At 43.8% G+C, this 12,140-nt stretch overlaps 1 protein-coding gene across 2 annotated transcripts in view; it reads right to left on the bottom strand.

Annotated features, from left to right (window-relative positions):
• Window positions 1-12,140, bottom strand: part of oca2 (oculocutaneous albinism II) — a 573,569-nt gene that overhangs the window by 404,707 nt on the left and 156,722 nt on the right. For both annotated transcript variants that reach the window (XM_078544815.1, XM_078544816.1), the window contains exon 4: window positions 6,496-6,678. In XM_078544815.1, coding sequence (XP_078400941.1) covers window positions 6,496-6,678 — 183 coding nt within the window. The remainder of the gene's footprint in view (window positions 1-6,495; window positions 6,679-12,140) is intronic.

Genomic DNA, 12,140 nt, shown 5'->3' with positions numbered 1-12,140 from the left:
AATACATCTGTGATATTCACCTTAATTACTCCCTGGGGTAGTGAGTTCCACATTCTCACCATTCTCCAAGTGAAGGAACTTTGTGGCTATTTTGTACTTATGGGCATAATTTGGATCCCTCCCACAAGTAGAAACAAACCCCTTCATAATTTTAAAAATCTCCATCAAACACATTAGAAAGATTAATTCCCAGCAGAAACCCAATTAGCAACAGTTCTAGAAAAACATTTACAGTAATAACATCTAGCCTGTCACTACCACTTCAGTATTCCAAAGGTACTGTTTCACAGGATGAAGAAAACACTCTCAATCCCATGTTGGGAGCACAGCCGGAACAATTCCCGGCTTTGAAATCTTGATCCAGGAAAAAGTGCCCGGGTCGAGAGTGGGGAGTGGGTGAAAGCAAGAGTCGTGGCAGCGACCCCAGTAAGAGTTTGGAGGCTGCCATGTGCAGAGCGGACTGAGCAAAAGGCTGGCATCAGTGCACCGGCACTTTGTCGAGGCTACTGAAATAAACAAAACAAAAAACAGCCCTCACCACTCACACCCCCTCACCCCCAATACACACCCCAAGTCCCATCTATGCCAACCCATGGCCTCCACCTCATGGCCCCCATACCCTCCATGCCAACCTATGCCCCTCCACCCACCCCATGGCCTTTCACAGCCCTATGCCCCCAACTCAGTGCCAACACATGCCAACCCATGCTCCCCCACCCACCAAGCTTTGCCCTTACACCTTCCATGCCAACTCACCCAGCAACCACCATGGGCAGACCTCAGGACCCATGCTGAGATTAAATAAAGTTCTTAAGTGCCTATTGGTTAATTCACTATTTCAAAAAACATTCTCATTGATAAAAAGACTCATTCATTACATTTAAATGTGTTTAATCCCCTATGAAAAGAAGCATTTGTATTCATCATCCCACTTCAAAGAGCATTTGGAGCTGTCAATCAAATTGAACCAGCAATCACTCTACTGTGGTTATGAAAGGCTGTGACATCAGTCATGCAGCACTAATCTTGTAATGATAACCATGAGGCTTATATCAGTGAAAAAGCAAAAAATTATTTTTTTTAACACTGCAGACTGCCTTTTTTTTATTTAAAAGGCAGGAGATTTAAATTCCTTGACAGCTTGCCTGCTACCTTGACAGTTCTAATGAGTTTATGTACTTCACACTTCTAACAATCCCAAAAGGCACCTTAACACTCCCAAAGAGCACCTACCTTCTCCCAAATGATGCCTTACTACTCCCAAAAAGCACTTTACTAATCCCAAAGGTGTCTTGGGACCACATCAAAAGGGTACCTGACCTCTCCAAAGAAATCTGACATCTTTAGATCTTCTCCTACCCAGTCTAAAGTGCACACACCGTGTTTTAGACATACCTCTAGCCAAAATTGGATCTGACTGCACTTTAACATGTACAATTGCCTCCATGAACCACAGAAGTGTAAACTTGAACCTGGGCCTGTTTCCCCCTCCCCTGTGAAAATGGTGGGAGCCAGGTTTGAGGGTGGGACTTCCAAATCCAGGCCTCTTGTCATCATTTCCGCAAAGGTACATCTATTAATCTGTGGAAAATCTATTCAGTTTAAATATCACAAGTAAAGGACAAGAGCACGTGTCTTTTCTTTGATCAACTTGTGAAGCCAAGGTTTTAGCAATTGTGGCCGTTACCTTCTGTTAATTCAGCACCACACATGCATGAACACGCGACTGCAGTCTTGAATAGTTCAAAAGGTTGGTTGCAAAGGCTCTCAATTTGACGACATCTTACTTTATTCTGGAGGTACAGCTGTATTTCCCCAAGCTACTGTGTTCGTGTAATTACTTCCTGCTCTACACTCGTTTTGCATTGACTCAGCACTTCCCATTAAGCTGTCTCTTACCTTACCCATTACTGATGTACAGCTCTTCATCAGAGTCTATTGACATCTAGTAGCAAGAACATCTAGCTAGTGACACTTCCTTGCTGTTACCTTCCTCAGTGGGATAAAAGCTGTTCCAGAATGTAATTGGTGAAATTTAATATTCAGCGATTATTTTTATCTTGGAAGTCACAGGGCTGTTCTTGCTGATGCAGTTTTGTTGATCGAGAAACCTATTTATTCAAATTTACAGCTGTTTCCCTACTATGAAATAAGTCAGACAGAACAATTTGGAACTATACCACTTCCTAGACGGTGCTTGATTTTGACAGTCACAAAATGCACGCAAAGCAGTGAGATTTCCTCACAGACGCACTGGTGTTATGCCGATTAGAAAGGCTTTCACCTTTAGGGGTAATTACCTGCAGCACATGGAAACTGGACAGTCACCTTTACAAGGACGATACAGCCTACAAAATTCAGCATCAGGAGGCAACGAGGAAAGAATATAAGGCCAGATTTTCATTGAGTCGTGGAGAGTCGGCGGACTTTTAAAAATGGCAGACAGGACCTGGGTCCGGAAGACCCGCCCACATTTCCAGCCGATTCCATTTTCACTGGTAGGGGAAAGGGGGCAGGGCATGAAGCACCCAGGCCCAAATTACAAATTGGCTGTGCGATTTAAAAACTCAATGCTCAAGACAAGCAGACCTTAGTTTCGGCTCCGGGAACAGCCTCAACATGCAGTGTGTGTTCCACAGCTTTATGGTGGAGCCTTAAATGCTATTGATGGGTGGATAAATTATGTAGAACTTTCAAGCTGTCACATTATTTAAATCCCTTTTAAAATCGCAAAAAAATAAACTGCCTGTCTGTGTCTGAGTAAAGAAAATCTGTTCTAGCAGTTTCAATAGATGTTTGTTGTCAGTACCCTAAGTGCTATTATTGTAGCATTGCTTGACTGCTTTCCACAACCTATCGTTATCACAGTGGGTGGCTGTAAGTTCACAGTTTGATTGACAACTGAAAGAGGTTATTAAAAGGTTAGCTGTCTTTAATGTGGGGTTATGAATACAAATGCGTGTTTTTATAAGGATTAAGTACTCGAGGGGATTTAAATGTATTGAATGGGCTTTCACAGATGGGAGTTACTTTATGTAGTAAAGTCTGTAATAAATATTTAGAACATTATTTCATTTCATCTCAGCCTCGCTCCTGAGATCTGCCTATGGTGGATAGACACTAGGTGTGTTGGCATGGTGGGTGTAAGGGCAAAGGGTGGTGGATGGGGGATATGAGTTGGCATGCACTGGCACTAAGGTGGCAAAGGGGACATAAGGGCCCATGGGGATGGGTGGGAGTTGACACTAAGTTGAAATGTGGCTTTAAGGGGCCTTGCAAATGGTTTGGCATGGAGGGTATGGGTGCAATTGAGGGATGTTGGGTGCAAGGGTTGGCATGAGTTGGCATGGATGGGACATGACAAGTCAGTGGTGGGTGAAGTGGTGTGAGGATTGAAGACTAGAGGGACTAATATTTGACAACATAACTGGGACGAAGCCTTTTAACCAGCCTGCCTTGGCACTCATGGGCGCCTGTAATCTGCATCCAGGATGGTGGGCCCGACCCTATCCCACACCCACCCAACCTTCCAGAATGAAACTTGCACCATTCTGGGCACTTTTCTCCCCAAGGCGGGTGCTCTGAGCTAGGAAATGCCCCAACTCGAGCTGCCCACCTCGCAAGCAAAAATCCTGTCCAAGGCACTTGTCTCGTACACAAGATTCTCAAATAACTTCACTCAGTGGTGGTTCATCAAGCTTTTCATTGTACTTTGAGAATTATTTCTACAACAGCAGCATCTGCACCAAGCAACCAGAAAATGCAGCAGGGCATGGCAGTGCACAGGAAGAGAAGAAAGCCTCCAAGCCCTCTTCAAGGAAATTGGAGTCAGGAGGCACAGACACCAAGATATGGGTGGTAACAGGTCAGCCAGGAATACATCCATGCCATCTAGAGGAAAGTGGTACCACGTGTCAAATCCCTCACCTCTGGGGCTGTGCAGCAGTCCTGAAGGAAGTTCAACGACCTCACCAGGGCATTGAAGATAACATGTGATCCCTTCCTTTCCTACCCTGGACACTCTTCATTCTCTTATAGCAATACTTCAACAACTAACTTCATATATACATGCATGCAAACACATAAATATTACATGTATACAAATATATGTCTATATCTGCAAATGTAAAGAGTTAGTTCAAAGGGCCACAGTTTGAATTTTATTTATACTATAGTGTTCAAAATAGAATGCACTGATATCCATAAATATAGCAATAATTTGGGGCAGTGAAATCACTAATTCATTTATTAATTGGAGGAGGAGCTGTGTAGGTTATACAGAAACTGCATTTCATTCCAAAAACTAAAATGTAAATAACTATTGAAACTGTGCCACTTCAGTTCATCAATCAACTCGGCAATGCTGGTATCCATTAATTCATTTATATTTACTAACCAAATTTTCAGTGTGAATTTGTAACCTCACTAGTACCACCACTCTTTTCTTGATAATCCACTACTGCCACCTTCAGCAAGAAGAGGCAAATTTCTTCAAAACCTTTGTTAACGAAGTTAACATTGATTGTCATGAGGGTTGAAATCACGCAATGTAGCATTCGTTCAAAAGCACAAACATGCTTGAGATTCCCTAGTCAGGTCCTTTAAAGAAGGCATTATGTTAATTAAAATGAATGGAATAATATATTTGATAAAGAGGACATAAAGGAATTTCATAATAGCTTGTTACTAATATCTTAGGCCACAATTTGAACTTACATGATTGGAGATCATAACAGGGATTTCAGTCAGGCTGAACTTGTAATGCTACTTTTTTCATCATTAACGTCCAGGATAAGATATTGATCAAGAATCAATTTCAATTCGTTAATTTCTTAACAAAATGCAGCCCCCTCATCAGGAGCCATGACCACTGTTGGGGCTACACCAAGTCCCACAGAGCAAAGTGCCAGGAGACCAGCTAAGTCCGGGGGTCTATCAGCAAAGGCAAAAGAGCAAACTCCAGGGTGGGGAGCTGCAGCGGGTGGGGGCGGGTGTCAGGTTGCAAATGCCAGCAGGAGCTGGATACCTGGTTGGGGCGGTGGGGGGGTGGTGGTGGTGGAGGAGGAGATGGTGATGGGGTCGGGGGAGGGGAACGCAGACCTTGGGCAGGGCCCTTGATCGGGAAAGAGGGCCCATGAAGAAGGTGCCCCCACTCCTTCCCTCCTGAGGCCCGAGCAGACTAACCTGCCGGGCGTCCTTACATAACTGATCTGATCTCCTCCCACTGGCCTAAAGATTGCAGCCTAAAGTGGCCATTAATTGAGTGAGGGCGTGCAGGCCACCCTAGGCCTCACCCAAGCACCCCCCCGCCACCTGCCCTAGTAAAATCACTGCCATGTCGGTGACAGGCCTGTAAGCAGCAGGAAGGACACCCACAGAATTATATGAGACCCCCGCAACCCTGTTGGTGAGGGGTGGTAAATTCTGCCCATGATTACTATGCAAAAAACTATAAGAAAATGTCAGTAGACGACTTAAAAGGCAGGATTGAAACCACATTTGATGGTCAAGTAGAGTACTTACAATAAGAACTTGCATTCATACAGCACCCTTACTGTCCCAAGGTGCATCACAGAAGCATTATCAAACAAGACGGCTACCAGACGTAAGGAGATATTAGGACAGGTGACCAAAAACTTGGTCAAAGAGGAGGACTTTAGGAACATTTTAAAAGGAGGAGAAAGAGGTAGGAGAGGTGAAGACATTTACAGAGGATTGGCCTGGAGGTGGAATCTGAAGGTATGGGAACCATTAGAATAGTGACAATCAGGGATGCACAAGTGACCAGACTTAGAGAAATATAGATCTCAGAGGATTGTAGGGTTGAAGGGAGGTCACAGAGTTGGGTGGCGGGGGGGGCGGTGGTGAGGCCATGGAGGAATTTGAAAAAAAAACGTATGAGAATTTTAAAATTGAGGAGTAACCGGACTGGGAGCTAATGTAGACCAGTACAAGGATGATGGGTGAATAGGACTTGTTGCAAGTTTGGATAAAGGGTGCAGAGTTTTGGGTAAGCTCAAGTCTACAGAGGGTGCAAGGTGAGAGGCCATGAAGGGTTGGAACAGTCAGGCCTAAGGGTGGCAAAGGAATAGACGAGGCTTTCAGCAGTGATGAATGATGTTACAGTAGTCGAAAGTGGTGGTCTTGGTAATGGAGGAGATAAGAGGTCAGAAGTTCAGCTTGGGGTCAAATAATACCCCAAGGATGCAAAGATGGCCTACTCCTGCTCCTAATTTGTATGTTTGCATGTACATAAACCTCAGACATTGGGTTGGAGGGATGGAGTCAGAGGCTAGGCAACAGATTTTGTGACTATCTAGTTACACAAATAAACAATGGCCACTTAAGTAAGGTAATGTGTGGTTTTCACCTATGGGACCGTGTCAAGCACGATTAAAGCCTTTGTGAGAGGAGGGGAGAAAACAGAATAAAAAATAAAACAAATAACCAGTGGGAAACAATTGAACAAAGTGTAAACATCAGGGCATTGGTTACCTAAGCTTGTTGGAAAGTGTGAAGTTCAGGTGGAGACTGTCCAAGATGTCACATTTCTCGGTAGAGGTAGATGCAGAAAGGCAGCCAACTTCACTTGCCAGTCGACCCCGTCGCTCCAGTTCGCCTGAGCTGCTTTCCCATGATTCATCAGGATCCGCTTCATGAAGAGTCAAGTAGCTTCTTCTATCAACAGAAAAGGAGTGGCTCTGCATGAACATCTCCCTAATGATCATCAGCGTTGTAAAGCATTACAATGCACTGCCCTATATTGAGGGTGCAGTGCACATAATGGGATGGATGTTCAATGAGCTGCCCAGGTATAAAACTGACACTGCCCATAGACCATCCAACTTTCTGTACTATTGATTTCCATTCCATACATACACCATCAAGTTCAGGTTAAATCACATAAGAAGACATAAACCTGGAGAATATTTAACATTTGCAACTTGACTAGTGTGGTTTTTAGATTTCATTAAAGCTATTTTTTTTTTAAAAAGCAGCCTTTAAAAGTTTACTTATGTAGCAGAGCCACTTTTGAACTTGGCGAAATTTGATTTTCCAGTTGAAAGCAAAACAAATTAAGTTATGCAAAAGGAAGACATTTTATTCTACGGCATACAAATTTACCATGATGCCTTTTGCATCTCAGGTTTCCCTCCCCCCGTGATTCTGTATTCAGCAAAATGAAGGATTTTGAATGGAATCTTGTGCCCTTTCCCGTGATGAGTTAGATGGCAGGGGCATTTAAATCAGGCGGGAGGATGGTTGGTGGGGACTCTGCTACCTTCCCGCCTGCGCCTTTATTAAGTCTGTGGCAGGAAGAGCCGTGGACAATCTTCCCACTCCACCATCAATTGAGGCCCTTAAGTGGGCAATTAATGCCCACTTAAGAGCTTCATCCTGCCATCACTGGTATTAACCCTGTGGTGGGTGGGGGGGCGCTTTCCATGCGGAGAACATGACAAACAAACCTTAGTGTGTTTGCTCGTGGGCCCCCAAGAGGATCTCTAATTCAAAAGCACTCTCTGTCTGATCAAGGGACCTGGCATTCGGAAGTGGTGGGGGGAGGGGGGGTTTGGTGCAGAGGTGGCTGAGAACCACGTACTGCCCTTGCTGCCCCCCCTCCCCTGTAATCCACTTCCCACCATCACTCACTTGTGCTTGGCTCCCTTGTTTATCTCAGGCCTCAGGTGGTTGCAGTACTGGCAGTGGCCACCACCTCTCCCCTGGCTGAGGAGTACAGACATTTGATTGGCTGGAAATCCAATCCACATCAGGCAGGATTTCTGCCCTCGGGGTCCTTGATCTCAGGGGAATGCCTGCTGCTGGCCTGTCAAGTGCCTGAGTGGCACAAGATGCAGCTAGCACCCTCGAATAAGGTGACACGGGGGTCTTGACGGCTCTCCAGCCAGCGGCCAAGATGCTCACTGCCTCCACAGGAATTTGCCCATTACTTCTGTTAAGTGGAACTTACCATTCAGGCACTCAATATCAACATTCAGTCCTGCCAGAGTAAAGTTTTCTCTGCTCTGTGACAACAATATGCCTTATCTGGATACTGTGCCCTATTGGACCAGTATTTACAGCATTTTCTTTTATTATTTCATATTTCCAATTCCCTGGCCAGTCAACCTGGTGACCTCAGGGTAAGGTTTCTGTAGTGCAGAGTGTTTTGAAAAGCATAATGTTCATTTTGTTCACTTGAAGCTACCACATACAATTGTACCAACAGAGGAAGTCTGCAAGCAGGAGCAAAGCGTGAAGAAGCTGTTCAATAAAGAAGCCATGTTGCTCTTGGACTTTTAATTCTGGTCTGTCTCTGACTGTTTCTAGTCCCGAGAACCCCACACTGATGAGGAGGATAAAGCAAAATAAGAAAGGTGTGAGTTTTGAGGGCTTTGCCTACTTTCTGCAGAGAAGACAGCATTTTAAGTTGCAGGTTTAGAGAAACACTTAGGCTGTTTCAAAGGCACACAAGCTCAGATCAAACAGGCGGGAAAGCTTTACAGACAAGTTTCATCCCTGTAACTGATGAAAATGGCATTGCCTGTACCCAATCTATCAACATTTGAAGTACCTTTAGAGCCATCTGTATTTCCATGTTGGCAAAAGTGGCTGTGACATTTCAAAGGACCTATGGCAGGTTTTGCTATCAGAGGACAAAAGAGAAAAGGCTTACTTTTCCACTAAGGCAGTTAAGAATTAGAAGACATTTTTGAAACATTTACACCTCAGCAAAATTACTACAAATCAGCAACTAATGCACTAACGTCCTATTTTATGCCCAAGAAAAACACAATATATGAATCAATCATCTTCAGACGCACAAAGCAAGAAGCTAATGAGACAATTGACCAGTATTTGCACACGCTGGAGGTGACCAGCAGCCAAATGTGACTTTGGTGAAGTTGAAAATGTCGAAAGGGAAATAAAAACACAAATCAACAAACGTTATCCCTCTAGCCAACTATGCTGTAAAGCATTTGAGAAAGACAGAAAGCTGCCAGAGCTGTTGGAGTTAGCAAGATCACTATCGCTTTAAGTCCAGAGCTACAGAAGTTGAGGCTGCCAAATACCACTCCAAGTTCAACTCCTGTAAACACGGTTCATCACCCCTGTGCCAGGAACCCACCTGTAAAGCAACAGCAGCAGCCTCACAAACAGAACTGCGACACTGTTTCCACTGTGGCAGTGCCACAAAGTGTCCTGCTACCAGTAAACAGTGCAAAGCTTGTAGGCAATCCAATCATTTTGCTCGTGTTTATTGCTCATCAACTACCAAGACCACTACCAACAGAAAAGGGCAACAGAATGTAGCCAAAGTGGAGGTAGATGGCCCTGAACATACTTCTGTGCTCTCTTTCAGACACAGCAAACAGCCATGCGTGACAGTAACCATTGGGTGTTCGGACATAGATGCTCTCATAGACACAGGAGCATCTGTCAATGTCGTGGGAGACAAAATGTTCAGCAAACTTCAGGATTGCCTCATTTTCTGCAAACCAAGGAACACAAAAACTTTCCCTTACAATCATGATGAACCACTGAAAATTCACAGGACTTTTGCAATGCAAATCTCACTCAAAGACACCAGGATGAATATGTGCTTTGTCATATCTGGAGAATGTAACACGCTCATCAGTTTTCACACAGCAACAGGTCTGCACGATTGCCATCACAAGCACGATTCCTATGGATACCAGCAACATTCTCGAATTGTATGCTGGCTGCTTCATTGGTATCAGCAAACTGAAAGATTTTACATGTAAGTTACATGTAGACCCCAGTGTGTCCCCAGTAGTGCATCACTGGCAGTGAATACCATTTCATGTCAGGAAGCAGAGTGTGAAGGAACTTCAGTGTCGATTTGACCTTGATTTATAGAGAAAGTTGGGGATGAGCCTACACCTTAGGTCTCACCCACACAAGTCGTCATGAAACCTAAGAGCAAGAACCAGGTTAGAGTCTGTGTTGATATGAAGTCACCAAACCAAGCCATACAACGAGAAAGACACTTGACACCGACAATTGGTGACATCATAAAGTCCATGTTGCTAAACACTTCACTAAGCTTGATCTCAATGCAGATACCATCAAATCCTGCTTGCAGAAGAATCAAGGTATCTGAAACCTTCATTCACATTGGAATTTTTCAATACAAGAGGCTCAACTTTGGAGTAAACTCAGCAGCTGAGGCATTTCAGCACGAGATTCAGTCTGCACTTCAAGGGCTTGAAGGCACGCTGAACATCGGTGATGACATTCTCATCTATGTTTGCACAGAAGGTGAACTCGAGGCATGCCTACAACATCTTAGAGAATGTAACCTCACCTTGAACAAAAACAAGTGCTTCTTCAATCAGTCACGTGTTCAGTGGTGAACGGGTATCAACTGATCCACCGAAAGTTGAAGCCATTGCAAATGTTGCAGATGCTACAAACATGAAGGAAGTCCAGAGTCTGTTAGGACTTATCATGTACTGTAGTCGCTTCATTCTTCTCCTCGCTATGCTATCTGTCCCTTTACATGATCTGACAAAAGAGACCACCAAGTGGGAGTGGACTACATCATGCAAACCGCCTGTACCCCAGATAAAACAACGATTATCAGCAAATTGCAAAAATGCCTATTTTGAACCTGCAAAAAAACCACCCAGCTAGTTGTGGATGCCAACCCGGTTGGTTTAGATACAATTCTCATGCAAAAAGACAAGACAGGGAACTCATCATTGGTGGAGATGGAAAGTAGATTGCTAACACCTACAGAACAACATTATTCACAAACAGAGAGAGAAGCGCTCTCAATCACATGAGGTATCTTACATTTTCAACTCTATTTGAATGGCGAGTTTGAAGCCATAACCAATCATAGACCATTAGTAAACTTGTTCAACAGTCCACATAGCAAACCATCTACTTGAATAGAGCATTGGATACTCAAACTACAAGAGTACGAGTTCCATGTTGAGTATCAGCCAGGCAAGCTGAAGTCAGTGGACTATCTTTCACAGCATCCGTTAGGTACAGTGGTACCTAACCGTCAGTCCCACTAGTTGTGGGAAAAGGTTGCTGAACAACATCTTAACTACGTAAACCTAAATGTGGCTAAACAAATATTGCTAAAACTAGCTGGCATCAAAGTGGCAACAAAACAAGATGAGGCATTGCAACTACATATGGTGGCTGACAAAACTGCCAAGACATGATTGAAAGGGCATCTACAAATGAAATCTCTCACACACTACAGGTCTTCACAATGTTCAACACAAGCTCACCATTACAATGACATCGGATCTCGTGTTACAGAATAATTGCAATGTCATCTCACAATCATTGAGAGAATGTGTTGTTGATGTAGCACATGAAGATCACCAGGGAATTGTCAAAACCAAACAACTCCTAATGGAAAAGGTTTGGTTCCCGGGCATTGACCATAAGGTGGAGCACAAAATCAATTCATGTTTGTCATGTCAAGCAACCACAATGTCAAATTTTCATGATCTTTTCAAGGTGCCTAAACTACCTCTAGGACCATGATTGAAGTTAGTGTTGACTTGCACAATGCTGAACATCTACTTTTGGCACTGACGACAACAGCCGATTCCCATTCATGGAATTAGTTATGTCTACTTCATCAAAAGCATTCATCCCAAAACTTGAGCAGTTTTTTGCTTTGTTTGGAATCCCTCAAATGGTCGGAAGTGACAATAGGCCTCCATTCAACAGCGAAGAGTTCAGTAAATTTCCAAACTAACTAAGTTTCACTCATCAAAAAATCAAACCCCATTGACCAAGAGCTAATGGAGAAGTTGGTTATGTATACCTTGAAAAGGTTACAAAGTGAACTATTTTCAATTGATTAACAAATCTTTCATCTCATTGTATATAACTTAAATAGAGGCATTGAGTACAAAAGCAGGGAAGACAAGGTGCAGAGGAGATTTACCAGTTTAGTTCCAGGAATGTTGGGAGGTGGGGGCAGTTTAGTTACAAGGTTAGCTTGGAAAGACTGGTATTGTTCTCCTTGGAGCAAAGGAGATTAAAGGGAGGTTTAAAACAGGTGTACAAGGTTACAACAGACTTAGATAAGGTAGACAAGGGAAAACGCTTCCCACCAGCTGATGTACGAGGGCTAGGGGACA

The sequence above is a fragment of the Cetorhinus maximus genome, chromosome 7, assembly GCF_964194155.1.
Source record: "Cetorhinus maximus chromosome 7, sCetMax3.hap1.1, whole genome shotgun sequence".
Taxonomy (NCBI): Eukaryota; Metazoa; Chordata; class Chondrichthyes; order Lamniformes; family Cetorhinidae; genus Cetorhinus; species Cetorhinus maximus.
This window is presented reverse-complemented; position numbering and strand designations above follow the sequence as displayed.